This window comes from Plodia interpunctella, chromosome 7, assembly GCF_027563975.2.
Source record: "Plodia interpunctella isolate USDA-ARS_2022_Savannah chromosome 7, ilPloInte3.2, whole genome shotgun sequence".
Classification (NCBI taxonomy): Eukaryota; Metazoa; Arthropoda; class Insecta; order Lepidoptera; family Pyralidae; genus Plodia; species Plodia interpunctella.
This window is the reverse complement of record NC_071300.1, coordinates 11,045,600-11,069,559: the sequence shown is the minus strand read 5'-3', so window position 1 is coordinate 11,069,559 and position 23,960 is coordinate 11,045,600. Positions and strand designations below refer to the sequence as shown.

The window sequence follows — 23,960 nt, the reverse complement described above, 5'->3', positions numbered from 1 at the left end:
GTAATACTTTCTATTATAAGAAAATGTCAAATCAGATGATTAGCTAGATAAGAAACATGGGCTGTATTTTCCAATCAGTTCCGAATAACTAGCCATGCATTTCATCTGATCTATTATTCATAAAAATAAGTTGAAGCATAGGTACTGAATTATCGCTATTGCACGGTCCCGCACGTAGGACCCTTTCAAAATCCATCCAATTTTGTCAGCTAAACACACACCGCCCTCATTTATTTTATTTTGTTCAAACAAGTGAAATCATAAATTAATTAAGCTAAGTAGGTATGTTTCGTCATTATCGTACTTTATAACATTTGATATTGACAGAACGAGACAAAACATACTTCAGCTTAAAATACGCTTTAACTTTTGTATGAATAAGAGGGAAAGATTCAGTGAGAATCAATGTAAATCAGCTTTGATTTATGTTTATATTTTAATTTATTACTGCATTGCCTCCTCGCTTTGACTTTGTTTTTCTCGTCCGTGGATATACGTGCAAAGTAGCCAACCAAATAATAAAAAAAATAAAAATGTTGAGGCGGGGAATTCGATGACTGTGACTGATGAAAATTTTCTTTTCAAAGCTACCTACACCTACTTTGAAAAACTTTTCATTTAAAACTTTGGTGGAATGAATTAAAAAGAAACAAAATAAAAGTAGCCTTTTTGTAAAGTAAAATATTTAGAGCAAACGGGTTTTAACATAACAGCAGTCGATTAAAGTAGTGTAGTGAATGTGTACGTAATTTTTTGGTTATCTGAAGGACTGAAGAACAGCGACTTGCGATCCTGCATTTCCGTCATGAAGCGCCCAGATAACTTGCAGCATTTTCCCGTTGAACTGGTAAGCTAATGGCCTGACCACAAAAAACACCCGCTCATATGGCTTTAAATTTACAAATTTGGCCCTTCTTCAATGTTAATTACTTTTTTTAATTATCCTACGGGAACCGGACCATTTCCCGGGATCTAAGTTGTTAGCCCGGTATATAAGGTACCGACGTACCAAACTTCAAGCAAATCGGTCCAGTAGATTTCTAGCGATGCACGTTACGTTCAGGCAGACAGACTCATTTACCTTTTATAGTTGAAGAAGAAGGGTCGTTATGATGCTTGAGGTTTCATGGGTAGGTAAACTTAATTATTTTATTGAGAAATCATTGCAGCTTGTATATCTAATGAAAGCTGCAACGATGAATCTATGCAACCAACCATGCTGGATTTCCATTTTCCTATGGTACCTACTTCTTAGGTACCTACCTAAGTTTTTGTCGCACCACCTTGCTATCTCTGTTTGGTCTTACAGCTCTGGTAGAGTGTGTATTACACACACTGTGTATTATTCCCACCAATTTGTACATGATTTCTTTTATAGTTTTAGGTAATGCAATAAAGTTTGTACTTTATTAAAGTTTTAATAGAAGCAGAAATGAGGTACCTAGGTATTGTGGAGTTCTCTCTAAAGGAAACCGGCAACTTGATGTAACTTTTAAATATTTTCAGGTGAAGAAAGATGGATTCATGGTGCAGTGAATTATTAGGTAAGTAAATAAAATATCTCATTGCATTGAAATGTCAATATATATTTTTAATATTCATAAATTCAATATACATTATAATATCAAGTAAAATGAATTACTATAATTTATATAGGCAATATTTTAACACATGTTAATCTATGGGTAAGTTTAACAATCTAAAGTACTTATTTTAACAAATGTTCATCAACCTTTGGGCACAGCACGAGCCCGCCCCCATATACAACAAACACATATATGGCAATAGGAATTCACATTGGCTTACTGTTATTGCTTACACTATAAATATACCTATCTATGTATTGTAAATGTTACAAAAGGAAGAAATACTTTTCCGCAATATCAATATTGCACAAGTAACTAAACATTGCCATAGTACATATGCCATTATTTGTAAAAAATAAAATTTCGATTCTTATACAACATTATTGAGACCTTAAAAATATTTTGGCACAACTTAAACTAAACTATAACTTATGACAGGAGCATTATATTGTACAGGGCCCTCGTCATATCTTAAACATAGGTAATCTTTGGTTTATCTAGCCCACCGATGATAATTTGGAAGTCACTTACAATAAATTATAATATTAAAATATGAAATAGATTAAACAGAGACCATATTCCAATAGTAAATTTAGCAATGCAATATTTTGTATTATGTATTTTTTTCATGGAGAATATAAAAATATCAGCAATACTGTTAGTTATATTATCTCCCTCTCTCATCTGAGGGTTTTCCCGGTTTCTTCCTCAGCCATAGAACATCAAAGCCCAGAGTCCACTTCCCTTTTTTTCTCCTCCACTTCACACTGTTAGTTTAAAATGTATGAAGGAAACAGACAACCAGCATTATGCTACAATATTTAGTACAAGTTAAGAATGGCACTATTCTGTTGGTTATTATATTTTTTTTGTGAGTCTTTTATAAATGAAACGAAATATTTGAATAAATTAAGTACCATATCAATTTTGTTAAATTATTTAAGTCAGTGGCATATGTAAATAATTTGAATAAGTACTTAAGTACTTCCAAAAAAACATTTTCACAAAGGCATACTGCATATGTTTTCAATTAACTATTTTATAAAGTGTAAAAAGCTGGCAGAATAGCCCTTCATAAAGCACTTACTGCGCATTTAACTCATTCCATCCAAGTTTGCTCATCTGTTCTCATATGAAGCTCATCATACATTTTAACGGAACAAAAAATATTTGTGACTATTTGTTACCTACTAAGTAAATATAATACATATAATGAGTAAGTTATTAAATGACAATTATTCTAGCAAACTTGTATGCAAAGTGTTACGCGTCATATTTATAAATACTGCAAAATTTTAATATTTGAATGTAGATTGTAAACTTACACGTGATATACTGCTTGATTTATTTATGTAATTCGTTGATAAGAAACCTTTAAATTAACTTTACTTACTTACAATTTATAAAATATATGATAAAAATAATTATTTCTTAAAAAGTATTTTAGCTTAGGAACTTTCTGTTCTAACATACTGCTGGGTCGAGCGAGACTCTAACGGAAACCAACTTAAATGGATAACGAGTTAGGTACTGCTCAACGATATTCAAATGGTAATGAAAATTCTCTATTATAACTTTGGATGAAAAAAAAAATCGGTAATCATAATAACTATATCAGTTTAAATTAAGTAAGTACATTCGTATTTGAATGAGATGTGCTTATTATTGCAGATATTAAAACGTGCCGGAATAATTACAGGTTGACTAATCAGTTTTCATGAAGGAAACATGATAATTTATACAAAATGTGTAGGTTGATATAATTATAACAATCGTATAGTTAATTTCTTTATCAGTTACTATAATACGAGTAATCTTAAAAGTTTATCATAATGTTAAGTGTGTTTCAATAAACAGATGCATTATTGTCACTCCATTCATTGTGCAGGGTACATCATTTCATGCATGTTTAGTCTCTATAATATTCATATTTACAGATAATCGATACAGTACATATTTACAATTACAGCTATGTACAACTTACGAGACGCTAGTCTTTGGACTAAGAAAGCTTTTAAACACATTAGAGATCCCATAGGAGTATTATGGAATGCTTGGAACTTAAGCAAGATTGTATCTATCTAAACTCTTATTATTACAATACGAGAGAGGCTTATCAAACGTGACGTTATCATTCAGTTAGCATTTAAATGTGCAGTCACGGTGACTACATTTATGTACCAAACCTGTCGCTTTGAGAATATCGAAAGCCCTCTTATGGAGAAGCTTGTCTAATATTAGAGTAGAAGAAAGAAGTTCTGACTAAATAAAAAAACTATAAAACAAATTTGAAAGAGAAGAATAAATTTGTGTGACATCAATATGAGATACGTCGAACATTCATCAGAATTTCTCTCCATGGTCGTTGATAATTAGCTATTAAACCTACAGTGAGGTTATAAATACTGATTGTTCGTTGCAAAGTGCATAAAAATATTGTAGGTATTGATAGGAATACGCTTTCTTGCTGTGTATTCTATATATATAATATTGTCTCCACATGACAGCTACGTTTAGTTAATCTAGGAATATATTCAAAGTTTTCTTGCATTGACTGTTGCAGATGCATTCAAAATTACAAACATATTTAAATAAACTACATGAACAATGATATCGTCACGCGTATATATCCTATTAAATTAGGCCACTATATAAAAAGAAAATAGCTTTATCAATGAGTATTATGCTACAGGTACTGGCCTTTGGGATTAACATAACTTAAATAATGTAAAATATAAATTTGGCATTTCTTTTGGTATAATTGGCACCACTTTGGCACATTTCAAATTCGCGGAAATACGTACTACTTATAATAAATATAGTTTTACTATAAAATACAGAGTTGAGCAATAGCCATTAATTCGAAATGAAAATACCGGTCGAGGAATTAAATACATAATTATCTTTTACAGATGTCAGGTTCTATTTTTTTTTCAGAGAAGCTGACAAACTTACGGCCGAAAATGTGCATGTACTTCGATACTCATTTCAAATTTCCTATTATGAAAAAGTTACACAGAATTTTGTTGAGGTTTACTGCTTCCTCGGACTCTGAATGTGGTGACTTGATAGCTGATATTTCCTTAGCTATAATGGCTGCTCAGATGTCGCTAATATAATGCTTTCAATGGTTGATATTTTATCGTAATCATTCTTGCACAACTCTGTTGTTTAGGTCTTTCAATTTCAGTTTCAAACTACTTTCTCATGATCTAAAAGGTTGTTGAAAATTTCATTGCAATTCAAACATTTAAAGTTCTTCTTTAATATATGGCTTTGGCGGTAACTATTTTGCTATACTGACTTGTATCTGGAAATACATCTGTATTACTAGAAGCTAGGGAGTGTTAACACATTTTTTTAATCTTCCGGGACAGTCAGAGAACATCTCTGTTTAGAGTTCAACTGTTAAAGTTTTAACTCTTAGTTTGTTAATAATGCGTAGAAGGAACCTGCCCGAAAGAGTTTTCCGAAAACAAGTTTAAGTTGTTTGATATACTATATAACTAATGCCGTTCAGCAGCTTCAGCAAATATCAAACGTAAGAAAAATATTTTTCAGGCATGAAGTTAATCTAATCTCTATAAGGTTTACATATAGCAAAACGATGATTCATGTGCTGGCTGTAAGACCCAGAGTGGGAGAATTTCTTAAAGCATTTGCAGCATTGGAACGGCTTTTCTCCCGTGTGTAACCTTTTGTGTTCAGTTAAATGATGTTTGTGCTTGAAGGCCTTCGGACACTCCACGCATTTGTATGGCCGTTGTCCTGGGAATAAAATTTGTAAGATTAGTCGAGGAGTAAGTATAACAATTTTTTATATATTAAATCTCTGCAGTTCTTCTCGACTGGCAGCTGCAATGCTAGTTGAGAATTTAAGTAGTGACTTTCACTTTACGTTTATTTATTTTTGTCTTCATACAGTATGTATTCTGTACACAATAAAAGTAAAAGTATAATAAGACAATTCTTTCTAGGGTGTAATTAAAATATAACCTCACCTGAATGTTCATATTTATGTCTGGCAAGAGAACTTTGCTTCACGAACGTCTTGTCGCACTGGTCACATACAAATTGCCCCTCTCCTTCCTTGAATTCTGCACTCGGCTTCAGTTTGCTCTTTTTAAGTACTGTTGCTTCGTCGTCGTATTCGTTCGGTGTCTGTCTGTCTTCCCCCCACAGGGCACGCTCGTACGAGGGACTCGTCGTCTGCCGGTTTATATCCGATGCCATCGACATGTTAAGCAAAGGCGATCGAGCCATATCATTAAACTGTAGGAGCTTGTCCATGGGCATCAAAGGGTTGATGGACATCTTGTGTGTCAGTAACCTTTTATGTCCATTGATAGGCTCGCCAGGAGAAGGAGATAATCTAAAGTCGGTTAGAGAAGATGACGAGCAGTTGGAATGTGGATACGCGGGCATAAAGTTAGCGTGGTGCGGTGTCGTGCTACGCGACGACTTCTGACTCAGATTCACTGCTTCCTCGGAGTCGGAATGTGTCACTGAAATGCTACATGGTGGTGAAGGGGTCGGACTTGACGTCACAGATGGGTTAGTTTTCTTAGTGGATAAATCTAAAGGTTGGTCGGATGACGCTAATGTTTGTGTCATTCTTCGCACTCTTGCTCTATTATTTTGGAACCATACTTGCACAACTCTGTTGTCCAAACCAATCTGCTGAGCAATTTTCTTAAATTCATCGCGATTTGGTCGGGGATTCACTGCATATTGCTCTTTCAACACCGCTTGCTGTTCCTCACTCAATGCTGTGCGAACTCTTATCTTCCTATCGTTGTCGTGGATAGAACTTTTTTCATCTCTTTCTTCTCTAGAGAAATCTTCATCCTCACTGGCACTAACTCCACTCTGAATAGAAGCACGGGCTTCTGCTTCTATTCTCTTTAAAGCTGCTGTTTCAGCTACTTGAGCTGCCAAACCTTCATGCTTTCTAAAAATATTGCCACAAACTAATTTTTCATGATCTAAAAGGTCACTTTTGTTGTTAAAATGTTCATTGCACTTTATACACCGAAAATTATCATCAGGTTCTTCTTTAATATGTGGAGCAGGCGGTGATTCTATACTGGGGCATATATTTCCAGATACTGGTGAAAGCTTTTCCATATTCGTTGTAAAGAAGTGTTTAGCCACCGATGCATTTACAGACTCTAAAATAGTGTTGAAACCGTGATTATTATGGTGCACAGGGTTATTGGAAGGGACGGAATCATAATTGTGAGTTGGCGATCTTCGATCGTTCTCCCGATCTTCTTGTTCCTTTTTAATGTTCATAGCTTCATCCTCTTCTATATCCATTACGAGTTCTGCGCTACCTTCTGATCGTTTGTCGTCTTCCTCAGTAACCTCTTCTATTAAATCTTCCGGGTCAGTCGCAGAACCCATATGTTTCGGATTCAAGGCATCTTCTAGTTTTCTTTGTTGGTATTGTGTTGAAGCAATCTGCTCAAATAGTTGACTAAGAGCAGGAAAGCTGTAAGGAGTTATTCCACTCGCAGGGCTCATATTCATACCAGGAGGCATGTAAAATGGACTGATACCAGGCTGTCCAAGTGAAGGTCTTGGGAAGTTATTGTCTGGAGAAGACATTGATGCGAAAAATGCGGCTGCAGCAGCCTCGTTGTATTTAGGAAGTATGGGTAAGTAAGAGTTGCTGTTCGGAGCAATGTTATTGTTTAGATGAGACGCGACCATTGCATTCGCTCGTTTTCGATGCGAAGGACTGCGTTCAGGGTTTAGAGCGGGGTTGTTGGGCTTTATTCTGCCCATTTTGAGGTTCATGACAAGACATTTCTTGGAAGTCATGTGGCTGGAATATGAGCCCGAGTGAGAGAATTTCTTTCCACAGTTTGCACATTCGAACGGTTTCTCACCGCTGTGGATTCGGAGATGTTCTTTTAAGTGATGTTTAAACTTAAAGGCTTTATCGCAGTCGTTGCACTTGAATTTGCGTAAGAGAGCGCTCTCGTCGTGGCTAATCATATGCCGCTGTAGGCGATACACGTTGGCGAAGCTCTTGTGGCAGATTTTGCATGACTGTTGACAAAGAAAAACTTAGGTTATTAAGATTTTTTCATGAAAAAATGTCATGATTGTTAGAGTGATTTGATATGCCTAAAATAGTTGAATGTTATATCTATAAAGTAGTATTAATTTATTCATTAATTTGTTCATCAATGAGGTATTAGAAAATTGACGCTTTTTTATCATTTCAGATGTCATTTAAATCGCCATCTGAATAAATATTTTCAAACTTTGTTAGTGGCGAGACATTTTTCAAGCTAAATGAGGTACGATTTCTAACATTCATTCAACAAAGACTTGCTTATGTATAGGAAAGTTAACGTCGTTGTTATATACAATATGCACTGACATATTTGACGGTATCCACCTGTGTGTTGGGCGAGTGGAGCGTCTCGTGTCTCTCCAGCTGCTCTCTGGTGGGGTAGGCCCCGCGGCACTGGCTGCAGCTGAAAGGGCCCCCGGGGCCCAAAGGGGAACCTCCGCGGTCCTCCTCCTCTTCCGACGGCTTGCTGTCGCCTCCGCCCGCGAGCGGACGAACTGTGGAAAAATAACGATTTTATACAGTTATAATACAAGAACTTCTCTTGTCAAATATACAAAATGAAATACATTTTAGCTTTATTAACAACTTATAACTATTTTTATTATTCTCTCGATTTCATGAATCTTCATCGATAAATAAGACTTCAAACTGCCATTTGCTTCCGGTGATAGAAAATGTAGTGAGGAAAACTGCACACTATACTTCACTAGTATGTGCGTGACTACTTGTCATTGTATGATGGGTGGTATTCGTAAAATTCATGTCAGATGCTTTTACGTGACTAGAATAAAACACTAATCAGTGTTAGCAATAACACTCGATATAAATGAATGTAAGGAATTGGATTTGAAAAAGATCTGACCCTGGTTTGTTAGTTATTTCTATATGGCATTAGTTCGTTTATTTTTATATTGCAAATTTTTATTTGAAGAAATTTAAAAAAATATTCGCTTGACGTATCAAAACAACTTACAGACTTGACCAATCTCTACCTTTAAAAGGGGTACAATATAATACCAACTTAACATATGTCGTGAGTAGGTATTATTTAAATGGCTAATAAAGTAATAAATAAACTTTTATTTTAAGTTTCCTATATGCAAAGCAAGGAATAAAATATCGATTGGAAGTCAGATAATGACTCTTAAAATAGTATAGGTATACCTAATGATGGTGGACATATTTACAACGGTGCGCTATAACAACAAACACAGCCGAATAATTCATTTCAGGGTTATTTCGGTTACGCGGACGGTTTTTGTCGTAAGATGAAGTCATCAATTCAGGACATAGGTACACGAACAGTTGGCGTTGTTTTTAATGTAGTGTGTTGTGTCTAGATAGTACTAGTACTAGTTTATATCTACTGGGCATACGCCTCTCACCTAAGCCCGCTCCACATTTCGCGGACAGCCGGACTTGGATTCGACATACATTGCTGCTATTTCATTGTGGTATATATATATATGTACTCAATGTTCATGCATTCGCGTGGGCATATTCATAAACTTACTTAATATTACAAAAATATGTTTTTGCCAAACTGGTGAGTAGTTTAACGGACAATATTTGCCTTGCCTATTCTACCCTTCACTTGACGGAGAACGAACGAGCATGACTGAGCAATGGGGCATGGCTTTAAGTGAACGAAGCGTCGTGGAAGGAAGAGATTAAAATTAGACGCGACCAAATAGTATCAATAATTATGTGATATTTCCGCGCATGTCGATTACGAAATTCTTCTCTAATGAGCTTTTCTCGAGCATAATATTTTATCCTCCTTTTATCTAAAACTACAAATTTCATGTATAAATAAATATATATATGTATATAGGCCACGAAAACGGGCAATCAATTTTTTGAGTCAATTGAAAATGATCAGTGTTGACAGTAATACGGCTTTTATGAAATGGCCGGGGTGGTGGCATGTACTGCTGCTCGTTATCTCCAGCGGTACACGATAATATTCCTAACTAACATTCTTAGATAAAAACTACTAAACTACAAAATTATTTATTAAAAAAAAAACCGGCTTGTACTCCGGGACTGCCGGTAGAGGTGAAAACTTGAATATTAACGTTGTGCATTTTTGACATCTTACGAATTTTCGATCAGGGTCACGTGTCCTGACGCGAGATTAACATTTTTTACCCATCACAAAAAGTGCATAACGCCGCTAAAGAAGTTTTCACTTCAAAAATTATTTTGAAAATTCTTCTGAATAAAATAGTGAACAATCTCAAGGATTAAGATGCCAAATACGTTCAAAACTGCGTAAGAAACTAATTCAACAAAGTCGTTGTATTGCGTAGGTACTTATTATTTTATTTTATACTAACACATTATGTATAGTTTATTCTTATTCATCAAATAATGAAAAGTTATTTTACGTTGCTTTCCCTACTTGATAATAGATGGCGCTAGTGGTTGGTATAAATAAATTTTCTGCTGTTGTTTCCGCTACTGCACGATAGATGGCGCTCCCAATTAGAAGTTGTGCGCCTAGTTGCACGAATTTGATATTCAAAAATATATTTATTAACTTGATTAAATTAAACTTGAGTATTCAATAAAACAAAAGAGATACAAATTTGAGAATATTGAACCAGTAACCCTTTCTTATCTGTTAATTTTATTTGCATTGCAAAAATACAGCATAAATCATCAATACACGAGTCCTGCCAGACCAGAAGTATTATCAACGCAGCGGACGTCAGTGTATTATTTATCGCGCGGCACATAGGTAAAGCGGATGGTACACCTACACACGACACAAACTATCGACCGTAATCTGTGCGCACGGGCACAGTGCGTCCGTTACCCGCTGATAAAACGCACACAGGCCCAGTGAGCTTCCTATTGCGCCGCCCGAATAAATAACAATTATCGCACTCACACATTTACAGATAAGATGATTGTTGATGACAGAGGTGATTGGTCACACCTGTGCGAAGTGGCGGGGGGGCGCGGGCGGCGGTGTCAAACCACAGAAAGAAAAGCTCCTCCTTAGACGCCATTTATTTGTAACATCTCAGGCGATATGACAATTGTACGGCAAAAACCAAAACTGTTTAATTTATTTTTCTTTAACGTTTGTTTGTATTTCTTACATTTCGACTTTTGGACTCAATTTAGAATTCGTCGAGCAAATCATGTCCATATGTACCTACTTTTCCAGCATTAATGATTATACTCCATGTTTTCCTTCGTATCCCTATGTATGTATATGTGTGCGGTGATCGGGGAACTCACTTTCACATTAATAATGACCATATAATAAGTAATATAAGTTGGGGAAATATATTCTGATTAGCTTTTTTGTTTTTTTATAAATTACTAAAAAAAATTAAAACAATTTAAACATAAACTGTAGTTAGGCTATGTATGTACGAGTACATAGAATATTTTAATGAAAATTTATGATGTGGGATCTTTATGGTACCTACTAAACTTAGAAGCTATAACATTTAAAAATATATTTGTCGTTGTATGTTTTTTTGCGCTTCACACAAAATAGGAATGGATTAGGACATATGAAATAGGACTGGATGGAATTGGATACGGTTTTCACAATTGTATAGCGGATCGTATGCGAACTTAAAATATGGTAGAAGTTAGATCGCGATATGTTACTTAAAATCAGAACCTGAGATATTGACAATAATAAGTTATAGGCATGAAGTAAACGCGGACAAAGCCGCTGGCAAAAGCTAGTCAAGACTAATAATGGAATTTGCTGTTTGCTTTTTCATTTGTAAATAACCAGTTTTCATATTGTGCTCAAGGTTACTCTTTATCCTTCCGCATCAAGTTTTTATACATGACATGTGTTTGGTTAATTTAATTCTTCATAATCACGATTACCATTTAATACCCCACTGCTGGGGTACTGGCCTTTCATATCGATAGATGGATAAGGAGAAGGAGCAACATTATTTATTTCCCTTAAATTGTATTGTGTTTAATTTCTTAAATAATAAATAAATATATCAGGACAAATCACACAGATTGAGCTAGCCCCAAAGTAAGTTCGAGACTTGTCCTATGGGATACTAACTCAACGATACTATATTTTATAAATATATATATAGATAAACGTCCAAGACCCGGGCCAATTAGAAAAAGATCATTTTCCATCTTGACCCGACCGGGGATCGAACCCGGGACCTCTTGGTTCAGGGGCAAGCACTGTACCACTGCGCCACCGAGGTCGTCTTATATTATAATGCACATTTAGTAGACTTTATGATAACCACACATTAAGATTTCACATTATCATTAAGACCATAATAGTCTGTGTTGTTAGCTAGATTGTGGGTTTATTCTTACATTTAATTATTCATAATTGTAAAACATTTCAGTCAATCAAAAGAGGAAGTGTACCTAGGTAATTATTTCACAATGTATACTTAAACCCGAAAGTGTTGATATTTGAAAACCATAAAGATATCTCTCTAAAACAATCTCTACAACAGAGCAATATATTGTAAACCATTTCATTTCAACATTTACAATATAGTATCAAAATGAATGTCTAGTCACCCTCTCTCTAAACATAAGTTAGCGATCTCATCTTTTTGTAAATCTCCGTGGGTTCTGATTCACATTGGCTGAGGTGATACAAACAGTACAAAACATAATAATGACTCATTTAGTGACTCACAACCGGAGTATTAGGGAGCAATAGGTTAAAGTTTCTGATCAAAATACAGTATTATTTGCATATCATTTGTTACCTTATCTTAATTTTATTAAGGAAACAAATAGGTACCTAGGCGTAATTGATCGGCTTTACCTACTTATATCGTCAATAGGAAGGGTATTTGTAATTCTCGGAATTTGTTAACTTTTTCCTCATTTACGTCTGTAATAATATACCTATATACCTACCTATATACCTTTCATTAATTAATTGAAACAAAACTTTTAATTTCAACAATTTTTCATCACTTGCGTAATTTATTTTTGTTTTTGGTTTAATTAATTTGAATACATTACAGCTAAAATAAAATAACACCTGTCGCATATAACGAAAATGAATCATGATAAAATGTTTCATCAGAAATAGATTCAAATTCAAATACATTCAAAGTTACTTTTTCGCGTAGGTATTAACATAAAAACATTTCGATTTATGTACCTAAGTGACTACGACTCTCAAAACTACAAACTGCAATCATTTCGGAACGGCCACTACTGAAAAGAAATGCCGAAAGAAATGAATTTAACAGTATCGGTTCCTATCATACCAGATAACCAGAGAGCTTATTTACATGTAATTTTTCATAACCGTAATGTAAGTATGGCTGTCGGCTTTCGAAATAAATAGAAATTCTGTAATCGTAACAGTCACGTAGATATTTGTACATTGAACAAATTAAAACGTCAACATCTGGTAAAAACCACAACGGAACCTGTTCCTAATTCTTATTCCACAAGCTAAAACAACGCAATGCAGATTGTCCAACCAATGTGTTAAACATTCCTATTATTTTATCCACTCTCGACAGGCGGCACTCAAGGAGAAGACGTAAAAAAGAAAAGGGAAGAAAAAGCAAATGAATTAAAACAACATAATCATTTACGGTTTAAGACGGCGTAAGCGGGTTCCCCTCGACAAACGAAACTTTCTTTCAAGTCTGTGTGTACCTGTTCCCGATTCACAAGTGGATGAATTATATCCCGGGGGAGATGGGGATAGCCGCGAGGTTATTTCTAATGAAGACGTGTTCAAGTTTTATTTTTGATTCTATCGAGGAGTCTTAATATATACCTGGATGTCTTCAACTTTTGCTCTATGTTAAAACTAAAACTTTCTTGAACTTTTTCTTGTATATCAGAAAATTTTAAACTTTTGTCGCTCTTTTTAGAAAAAGTTATTGCATTTAAGTGAAAAGTTCAATTTTTAATATAAAAAAAACATTATTTAATTTGGAACTGCAGGAAGAGATAAATATTTTGGAGTGAACTGATATGCAAAATCATAAAAAAGTTCAAAATAATAATAAAGATACAAAATAAATGGCAAATAAAACAAAATGAAAGGAAGCTTACTTAAGGCCGCGAACCGCCTGGCCGAGGTGGTGGACGTGGGGACCTGCTTACTCCTCATATCCGGGAGCCAACCGGCCGCCAAGCGTTCGTACCAACCGCCAACTCCCATAAGCGAGCTATGCACTTTCATCGAGCGACACCTCTGTTCACTGCGGCGCTACTCACATCTACAGGCGCCCCAGACGTTGGCGAGGCTCCACAGGCGGTACGAGTAGCTGTCACCATAGCACCCGAACATGCTTTCATCTGTTCTCGCGACCATGGCCCGCGCGCGCGGACTACGTGTGCGTTTCGGCGCGGCGCGCGGCGGAATGACTGTGGACCGCCTCTAGCCCCGCCCTGCGCGCCCGCGTCCCGCGCCCGCCCCTCCGCGGCCCACAGCCGACCACCCCCCTCCTATACTTAATTAGTAGCGCCGACAAGCGCCGAGGCCGAACGTCTCATAACGATACACCGGCAACACCTCGATTCGACGACCCGAAATCTATCAATCCGTTACTCATTGTTTATTTACAGATGTCGCTCCTTCTTTCATACGGAATCTAGTTGTCTATTATTTTACTTTTATTAAAATAGTCTACTAGTACTAGGCCAAGCCATTCCTAACATTTACACATTTATCTTGGATTTTATATATTAGATACATATTATAAATAATACGTATTTAGTATCCTATCTATCATAAAATTGTAGAGGGCGTTTAAATAAAACTTATTAATTTAATTGTAATCTTATATCACCCTATGTTTAAGTTCAGTAACTGAATTAATTCTCTATCTTAAAACGTATATAGTAGCTCTCAATATAACTTCTCTTTCTACTTTTATTGGGTTTCAGTCATCAACAATCCATATTTACTTTAAGAACGTTTTTAATGTCATGATCAAAAATATTTTTTTCTATGGGCTCTACATTGTAATCCGTCACAATGTTAATTTCGCTTTCGGTCGCTAGATGGCGCTAGGAGTGGCGTACGCTATTGAATCGGTAGTTGCCAAGAATGAGGCGAGTTTAAACTAAGAAGTCTAGTTGAGTTTCTACATCAGCATTTTGTTCTTAGACTGTAAAGTACCTGTAGAGTACTGTTAGTAATAATAGTAGTTGTAATAATGGATATAGTAGTGATTCTTTTTATCCACATCACAAAAAAAATAATCTAATGGCTATTAATAAAGTCATTTTTGAAAAATGACTGTCATTATATACACTTTTCCATACATACTTTGGAAATTATTTCCATTTACCATGACCCAACCCCGAAATGTAGTTCTTGGAATGTTGATATTGGCACAAAATTTTTATTTTTTATTTAGATCGTATATAACGTTTCATATTCTATTACATTCGATGCAAATCTGTAAAGAATAGGGAATAAGACTTCTATTAAGCACAAATAATTATTGCAACAAATATAATGTATACTCACATCATTATGTCGACAAAAAGCATGTATTATATTAATGTTTGTTTCCAAAAATAATTAATTACGAAATTATTTTTTTCTTTTTCAGCCTCAGACGCATTTCAGTGGTAAGTTTCTTTTTTATTCACATGAATTAGTTTATTACTATTATACTACAATACGTGAACCTGGAATGAGAAGCGATGATATCGTAATGGCCTTTGTACTGAACGTTACATATTTTTGTTCCTTTTGCTATTTTTCTGACATTAATTAACTACCTAATTATTGTCTATCAGTAAATAATGTTTTACACCAAACAACCATTACTTTTTGTCATTTGTTCTAATTAAGATAGGTACGTGCACATACAATAGATAAGAAAGAACATTTCGTTTCCCAATCGTTGGATAAATAAGGAAATACTTTACTTGTATACCTGGATTTTTTTTGTAGTTTTGCAAATAATGTATATTTTTGTACATACATTTATATTTATGAATGATTTTGTTTTTAATAACTATTTTTAACCTAAAATGTTATATTTATTCCTAAATTTAATAGCATTATGAACTTATATATATATATATATATATATATATATATATATATGTATGTCATTCATTATGTGTGACAAAGAGTATTGTACTCTTTGTCACACATAATGAATGACATACATATGTCATTCATACTTACATAAGTATAATGCGATCTCTGGATATATTTTTTGGACTATGAAATAATAAATTTGTTCTTTCTTGCTAATAATATATACTTATTCCATCATCAAAAATCATTTACTAACTAGCGGTTCAGATTTTGTAAAACTGTACAGCTTTTAATAAATCACAGGTTGTATAATAGTCGTATAGAGGTTGCAGACAATGCCTCCCACGTGCGGCCCACGTGCGGGCCCGCACCGGGCATTGTCACACCTACCTATTGTCAGCCTTTTGTGTTTCACGTTCGTCAAACGACATTGTCTTAGAACATCGGTGTGAATGCGCCTTGGACGTTTTTGTTTCTCAGACATTTTTATATCAGAAGATTTTTTAATATCTATCAAAAGATTAGTTTGGAATTCTTTTTTACATATATTATGTTACGTTATGATATTCTTGCCTTATTGTCATTATTTGATATTACTCATTGTCATTATTTGTTCATTCCTTATTGTCATTATTTGATCATATATATAATTAAGAATATGGAGAAGAACATACCTATCATAGCAGAAAAAACTATTGTTCCCTTGGGATTTGCGAAAACCCTATACTCTATTATAGGTGGCGCTAATCGTAGTTGGCGCTAAATGCTAATAAAATAAACTTTGAAATAAAACACTAGATGGCGATGTGTGTATTTTAAATGCACTATGGATTTTTTATTCCAACTATCCCAATTCCATTTTAATACGAAGAAAAAACTGTTCCCGAGGGCATTTAAGCGGACGGAGCCGCGTGTAAACAGCTAGTTACCTATAAACGTGTGTAACATTTTTGTATTATTATTTGTAAGAGTTACTAGTAATCTCTCTCTTTGATACACACTCGTAACTTGTTTCGTTCAAGTATTTACCCTGGTATGTTACTTCCATATAGTTATAATACCTACCTAATTAGTGTCCCGTATGCACACAATATTATGGTGGCTGAACGTACCCACCTCAGGGCGCGCCTGGCCGAGACGTGTGTGGTCCAGGCGCAGGATGTGGCTCACAGTATCGATAACGTCCGACGATAACCTTTGCGATTATTTTTAAATTACCGCGATTTATTCATTTTAACAGTTGTTACAAGTTGATTTCATTTAATAACTTCTTAAAATTTTGCGGAAAAATTAGCTTGTGACAATTTGTTTTAGGCATAGTAGATTGTTTTTATTCAATATTGGTTTTAGGTGTAACTAAGTTTACCATAACTTTTGATGGGTTATAGAGAATGCGACGTGTATATATGTTATGAATGTATTTATTTAATTACTACCATATTACGTGTTTTCATTCTAACTACTCTTGACTCAGATAATGTTAGTAGTAGTATTATTTACAAATTGATATATTTTACCGTTCGTGAGTGGCGTGGTGGGAATACCAACAGATGTACTGAGCTTCCGATACATTCTCTTCAATGACAACTTCGTATCATTGTTTTTAATATTTTACGCAAGATTTCTCACGGCCATTGTCGCATTGCCAGTTGCAACATCTGGTTTCGGCAGGTAACCGATAGTTTATGATCTTCCTAATCCTGTTCTCAAATTAATGACATTACTCTATAGTCTCCAACATGTGGCTTGTCCCTTACTTTTGTCCTGCTCAATATTTGAACAATGTTATAAATCTTTGTCTGGCAGTAAACAGGTAATTTTACAATAGCATTTGTAGTCAATACCGACCGATTTAGTTATTACACTTAAACTGAATTCGTTTTTCTGCCTATGTTTCTTAAATATTTTTGATAAGTACTAGCTCTTTCCCGCGGCTTCGCCCGCGTGAATTTATTTCCGAAAGCGGAACAGACGATTTTCATACAAACTTTCACCCCCATTATAGTCATTTGGAGGTTGATTTTTGCAAAAAAAAGTAGCCTATGTTTGACGGGGTTCTTTATCTATATGCATACCACATTTCATCAAAATTGGTTCAACGGTTTAGCCGTGAAAGCAGGGCAGACAGACAGACAGACCGTCACATTTATTATTAGTATGGATATGTGAAGTTCCACTGGGTAAGGACGTAAAAAAATACGTAAAATATGCATACAAACAAGTGTGTGTGTGCATTTTTTATATCAATATAGCTTTTGAGTCTCAAATACAGAACACTAAAATTATCCTTAAATTACCTTTAAGCACTATTTTAGTTAATACCAATGATGTCAATGGAGCAATAACTAGGGACGCCGACGACTGCGAAGTGGAGATGAAAAAGTAGAAAAGCAGATCCTGGGCTCCGACGCTCAATGGCTGTGGAAACTACTGAGAAAGCGTTCACATAATAAAACTCGTAATAAAAAGGTATTGAAAAAACAATGTAATAACCACAATTTTATGCGCGCAAAATATTAAATATTAGCGTTGAAATAGGTAAAAGTGAAGGTGAAACAAAACCATGGTTCACATGGGCATAAATATAACCGTTACTATTTTAAAAATTATACACTTTATATCTGCACACATCTTGCTGTGGGTCGATCAGACCGATATGATCGCATCGTGGTCCCGCTGCGGTTCTAATACTTCCAATCACCCGTATTAGCTAATACGATGTATAGGTATTGTATTCTTTTGTGAGTCGTGTGGGATAATGGCTAATTTATTTGTAGCTATTGTGAACCAACTATACAAGGTTACAGTAATAAATCCCTACTTTTATTTCTTGTCAAGTCTGGCATGGGTTTTAGAGTTATTTAATTTAATAAATAATTATCATATAGTGACGTATTAGTTAATCAAGATCCGATACTGTAACCTTACGGTATTGGATCTTGATTAGTTTTTACTAGATAGAGTAGGTACTACATATATTTATGTATTGTAAACTATTGCTATGTAGCTTACCATTAGCTATACCTTAGATTTGAGATACTGTATTCTTGGGGCTGTGTTTTGTAGCATAAAGTTTTTTTTTATATAGCTTGTATTATGTGTCCACTGCTGGGCAAGGGCCTCCCCTTTTGACTTCCAAAGGCTCTATCTAGAGCCGTTTGTTGCCAATCACGCTGAAACTTGTCTAAACTATCCCGTCATCTTTGTCGTGGTCTACCTCTATGCCTGCGCTCTTCGGCAATCCAAATTGTGGTGATCTGTGTCCATCTCTCTGGCGGCATTCGGCAAACATGCCCCGCCCAATTGCCCCTTGAGCCTTGCAGTCTTGGCGCCCACGTCAACGATCTGTTAATAAGTACTAATAGAGAAAAAATATTTTTGCTACACAGCACAAATAAGCTTTTCTTTTGAAGTAAAAGTACTTAATTATGCATTTATTTATCACGTTAGGTATCCCGTATTATAACATTGTCCATACATTTAAACAAAATTACGTGTATTGTTATAAAAAGCGTTATTGACTACTGTAACATGCGGTTCGGTGAATTGGCTTATAGGCACTTCATTACTTTTTAACAATTCGTTCGTAACTCGTAATATTGTACCTCGCTGTCTACATACATATTGAACACATCATTATGTACCGGTGAATCATGTAAAACATACCAACTCTACATGTAGGTACTAAATAATTGTTGAAAATAATAATGAGATTTCCAGAATTCTTCATCTCATTATTATTTTCAAAACATATTTAAAAATCATGTGTGACATGTATATCAAACTTAAGTTATTAAATTTAAATCTTTAAATCTTTATTTCTTCAGATAAAGACAAAGGTTTTTTACTTGCAAAAACATGAGTTTACATTTTTTTACAATGTGGTGTTAAAAGATAATCTTAATCCTACATGTTTCACCGTCCACGGGTATGCAAATTTAAATGGAGAGCATGCTGTCATCCCACAAAACAAAATTGAATAAATACAAGTAACTAAATTAACTACAGTTTTATCTGAGTCTGTCATGAAAAAAAACGTTCAAATTATAATAACATTTATCAATGAGCAAGGACCTGAGGTGCTTTTTAAATAAATTTAAATACTGATCTTTAACTTGTGGAATTGTGTTATAAATTTGCCATACATACTATACTTTAATGCCGTTTTAGAAGGGTGTAAACATAGTCTACAATTATATTATATATGATAATTCAATACGATTTAAAAAAAGTCTACCTAACACCATTCCGGATGATTTCCGCTGCGAATGCGACAATACGCTTTGTCTTAACCATATGGTGCGCAGACGCAGTCCTCACGACACCGACCTGTGGGGCACGTCCGAACCTGGAACCGCGCTAATTGTCCCATCCATTGCCTATCCTCCGCTGACACCTATTGTCGAACATAATCGTGAAGTAATACGGGCGATAATACTAGAAATAGCTGCAGGAGATAAATTTGTAGCGAACAAGTTGGTGCCAGATGGTCTGCAGGATGTATAACACAATACAAGTGTCAAAGTAACAGATACAACGTAGGACATAATTAAAAAAATAGTTGTAATACTTTGTTTGTCAAAGATAAAAGAAAAACAAATGACAAAGGAATTAATTTTAAGCTCGTTGTGGTACTCTAGTGACAGGAAATGATAACATTCCGCTAGTGATCTTTGCCCGTTTGTGTCCATATGAATTAACTCACATGCGAAAATTCTGGGTATTTACATGAGCTTCCAAAGTTGGCGTTATCATTATTTAGCTACGTTTTTAGCGGTGTTTGTTATATGTAGCTACGTATGTAACTGGTTTGGTACTTAATGTTTTCCTGTAGTACCAAGTCCGTTGTTTATTTTCTGTATCAACACTTTAAACTATACTTAACTAACACACATACTCAGACACTCTTAAAATAGGTTTTCAAGTAGTGATTAAAAATATCGGTAAACCTACCTCGGTCAGAGGAATTTTGCTGTGTAATAAATAGTGGGGTGATATTTTTTACCAGTGTTTTTGCGACGCGCGGTGTGAGACCGTTCCTTACGTTAATTCTCTGGTTGACAACCACTGAGTCACGGCTACAGCCTTTGTTTTGGCTGCATCTAAAAACGCGGAACCACTGTGCAATATTTGTTAATTAATCACCAAGTGCGTTTCATAAAGCTTTTAGGATATGACATAGCTCATTGTTGAATTAATGGTTGTTTGAGAGATAGAGACTGTCAAGTTAGAAATTAGAATTATGTAAACTAAAGTTAATTAATATAGGGCCAATGTTAAGATTCAGATTTTTCGTACTTTATGTGATAATCGAATCATTTGCAGACACCAATCAGGGGAAACAAAAAAAATCGTTTTGCTGACATATAACATTAAATATTTATTTTATTACTGGAATATATTACAAAGATGTTACCATTATAAAGCTATGTACGCTACTTAATTTCACACTAAATTATTTTTTATTTTTAAGTAAAGCAAGAATGTACATTTTAGATGATACATGAGGACATTTATGTGCGAAGACGGGCACCTACCGAGACTACCCTAAAAAGAATTTGGCACATTACGCGAGGCTCGAGAGGCTGTTTGCAATTATTCCGGAATAAACTGGATCTGGGCTGTTTATTATATATGTTCTGCATCCGGTAGAGTACCGGTGTCAGACGACCACGGGTCATACTCCAAAGTTACTACTAGTAGTTAGGAGATATACCAGGAAATAGAGAGGTGGAGTGGTCCTGCGTGGGACAGTTGGTGGACTAGTGGAACTTGTGGACTTCATTGCAGTAAATCTGCTGTAAATCTGTTGCTGAATCTGTTGCTTGATATGTTTTTACTTCATCACAAACTCATAGAATAGTTCATAAGGTCGCTCTTCCCGTACTTAATTATTAAATAGTTTCCCCAATTATTTTCCAAAACAGTCCACTTCTAGCGTGGTTTATTTACTGACTGATCAGAAATAATGTAAACAACACGGTACTATTGGGGTTATAATTAACTGCTTAGGTCAGCTATAGTAAGGCTGAAGACTATAACGTCAGATACACCTTTGGGTGACTGCTGGGTATTTAGTTACTTTGTACTGAAGCGATTTACGATAAACTACAAAGGTCTTCTTTCTCAGTCAAGGCTTGAAACACCCAGAAAGTTGGCATTAGTGCGTCTTCGGTGCGACGGTGAGGCGTCGGGTTGGTGTCGTTTCGGGACCTTTATGGCGCCTACTTCCGGAGCCGCCTTGCCTTGTCGCCCGAGTAATTACCGTTACAGCTCTACATTTAGGGTTCCTTAGGGCTAGGAACCATCACAAGTTTTCTGCCTGTCCGTGGTTTATCAATGAATTACTTACCATTTTTATAGATATCGTGTTGAAAATATTTCTTCAGACTGGTATCTGAATGAGCAGACCGTTGGAAGGTGACATTGTTTCAGCAGCTTTGTCAATGATAGAAACTAGTAATAAGTAAATGTAGTGTCCGTTAGTATAAAGTAGGAGTACCTACAGGTAATGCCTGACCCGTCTCTGAGCAAAAACTAGCTAATTGTTAGTTGTGTTATTTTTTTATAGATCACTATTCTGTTCTTGAACTCATTTTGCATGATTTACGCCGAATATTTCTCGTACTATTATCTATTGCTTATTTTATATTTATCATATTATACATTACTTAATAATACATTATACATTATCTATTATCTATTCATAATAATTACTATAATAACTCGAGGTTAAAAAACTGTATTTGTTAACAAATTAATTTTAATTGGTTACCTTCACCTTGTTATGTAAGATGTCATTGTAATAAATTTACAAATGATTATTTATTTATTTAAATACAACGGTACACAATATAATTCCTATTTCAGTATTTAATAAGAAAAAATAGGCACATAAAATAATTTCTTAGAAAAGTATTGATCTCGCAAGTAGTCTTAAAAATGCTGTACCAGTTGCTTAATTATGAAAAAATAATTTGTAGTTTAACAAAAAATAAAATAATTTTACGTGGCTAAGCTTTTTAATTATGGTTAATTAAATGAAGGGTGATCAAAATATGTATGGGTGTGTGAGTGAGGGCAAGTTTGTAAAAGTTCTTGCGACGAGGTTTATGTCCCGTGAACCGTTAAGGTTAGGTAGCAGCCACTACCGCCTTTGTATAACTCTGCCATTTCCATTTTTCGCTTTTCACTTCCGTTCGCGCGAAAATTAATGTGTACCGAATTTGGCACGGCATTCGCGCACTCGCCAACTTTTTTCTTGCATTGTTCTTTGCTTCATTTCGATGTTACATTCCAAAGTTTCTTAAAAGTGTCTTAAAGTTCAAGGTATTACATGAGAAATGTTAGTTTTATCGCCAGAATTGGACAGAAAAAATTGTTTTAAGGTCGACTGAATGTAGGAAGATGTTAGCAGTGCATTGGATATGGAAGTCGATCGAGTATTGAATGGAGAGTAAACTAGGTGTAAAATGGTGTGCGGCGACGCTGGCGGAGCGCCAAGTGTGGCAAAGGTGACAATTGGAACGACTCCACACATGCGAGCACCGCTGCGAAAATATTGGTTTTTGCATTAACCAGATTTAAAACGTGTTGTATGTGACATGAGAAAACTTTTTCTGCTTTAGTAAGGAAGTATTCTGTTTGTTATTGGTATTATAGGTATTATAGCTCTGCTTTATCATTCAGATACATCAACTAGTCAACATGGTCGACATGGCATAGAGTAACTATGTAATAAGCATGAATTTAAATTATTTATATTCCTTTTAAAATTTCTCAGCTCAGCAGGTGGCAGCAGCTGAGCGATCGGTATGACGCCACAGATGCGGACTGCTGTATCAGTGGAGTCTCATTGCTCTTCACAAATGTGACACGCCGAGTTCACGTTAAAAAAAAGAAGAAGAACGGCTCAGCTCTACTAATGACTCGGATAGTTCTCCATCAGATGATGTATTAGATGACTATGGCCATGTAACGCTGTGAATGTCGTTATGATCAACTTTTATTCTGTGTAATTGCTTATTGAAGCTCAACAAACAAAGAGCCATAAATCAGTGTTGGACCGTGGAGCCGTATGATACACGTGAAGTTGCGTCTTCGATCCTTCACCTCCGACCTGCTATCCACGATAACGCGCAAATAGGCTACCGATTGACGTCATCGCACTTACACCACGCGTAGGTAACCGCTCGTACGCACATAACATCTCCTTTATTACCAAGATATAAAGTCTGAATTGTGGTAAATCAGGGGTTGATGTAACGTGGCACACCTCGCG

General features: G+C 35.3%; 2 protein-coding genes across 5 annotated transcripts in view; one reads left to right on the top strand and one right to left on the bottom strand.

The window, feature by feature from the left end:
* Positions 1-577: 577 nt before the first annotated feature.
* LOC128671190 (uncharacterized) overlaps positions 578-23,960 on the top strand; it is a 476,937-nt gene continuing 453,554 nt past the window's right edge. For both annotated transcript variants that reach the window (XM_053747480.1, XM_053747479.1), the window contains exons 1-3: positions 578-847; positions 1,507-1,544; positions 15,240-15,258. The gene's annotated coding sequence lies outside the window, so the exon portion shown is untranslated. The remainder of the gene's footprint in view (positions 848-1,506; positions 1,545-15,239; positions 15,259-23,960) is intronic.
* Positions 1,566-14,036, bottom strand: zfh1 (Zn finger homeodomain 1). 3 transcript variants are annotated; one of them, XM_053747457.2, is made up of 4 exons: positions 13,894-14,036; positions 7,981-8,168; positions 5,588-7,643; positions 1,566-5,354 (listed from the first exon to the last, which is right to left on the bottom strand). In XM_053747457.2, the coding sequence occupies exons 1-4, from the start codon at positions 13,988-13,990 to the stop codon at positions 5,161-5,163; spliced, it is 2,535 nt and encodes an 844-aa protein (XP_053603432.1). In that variant the 5' UTR covers positions 13,991-14,036; the 3' UTR covers positions 1,566-5,160. The 3 variants fall into 3 exon arrangements, with proteins under 3 accessions (XP_053603432.1, XP_053603431.1, XP_064292126.1); XM_053747456.2 differs by lacking the exon at positions 13,894-14,036 and adding an exon at positions 13,729-13,875; XM_064436056.1 differs by lacking the exon at positions 13,894-14,036 and adding an exon at positions 13,729-13,875 and having other exon boundaries at positions 7,999-8,168.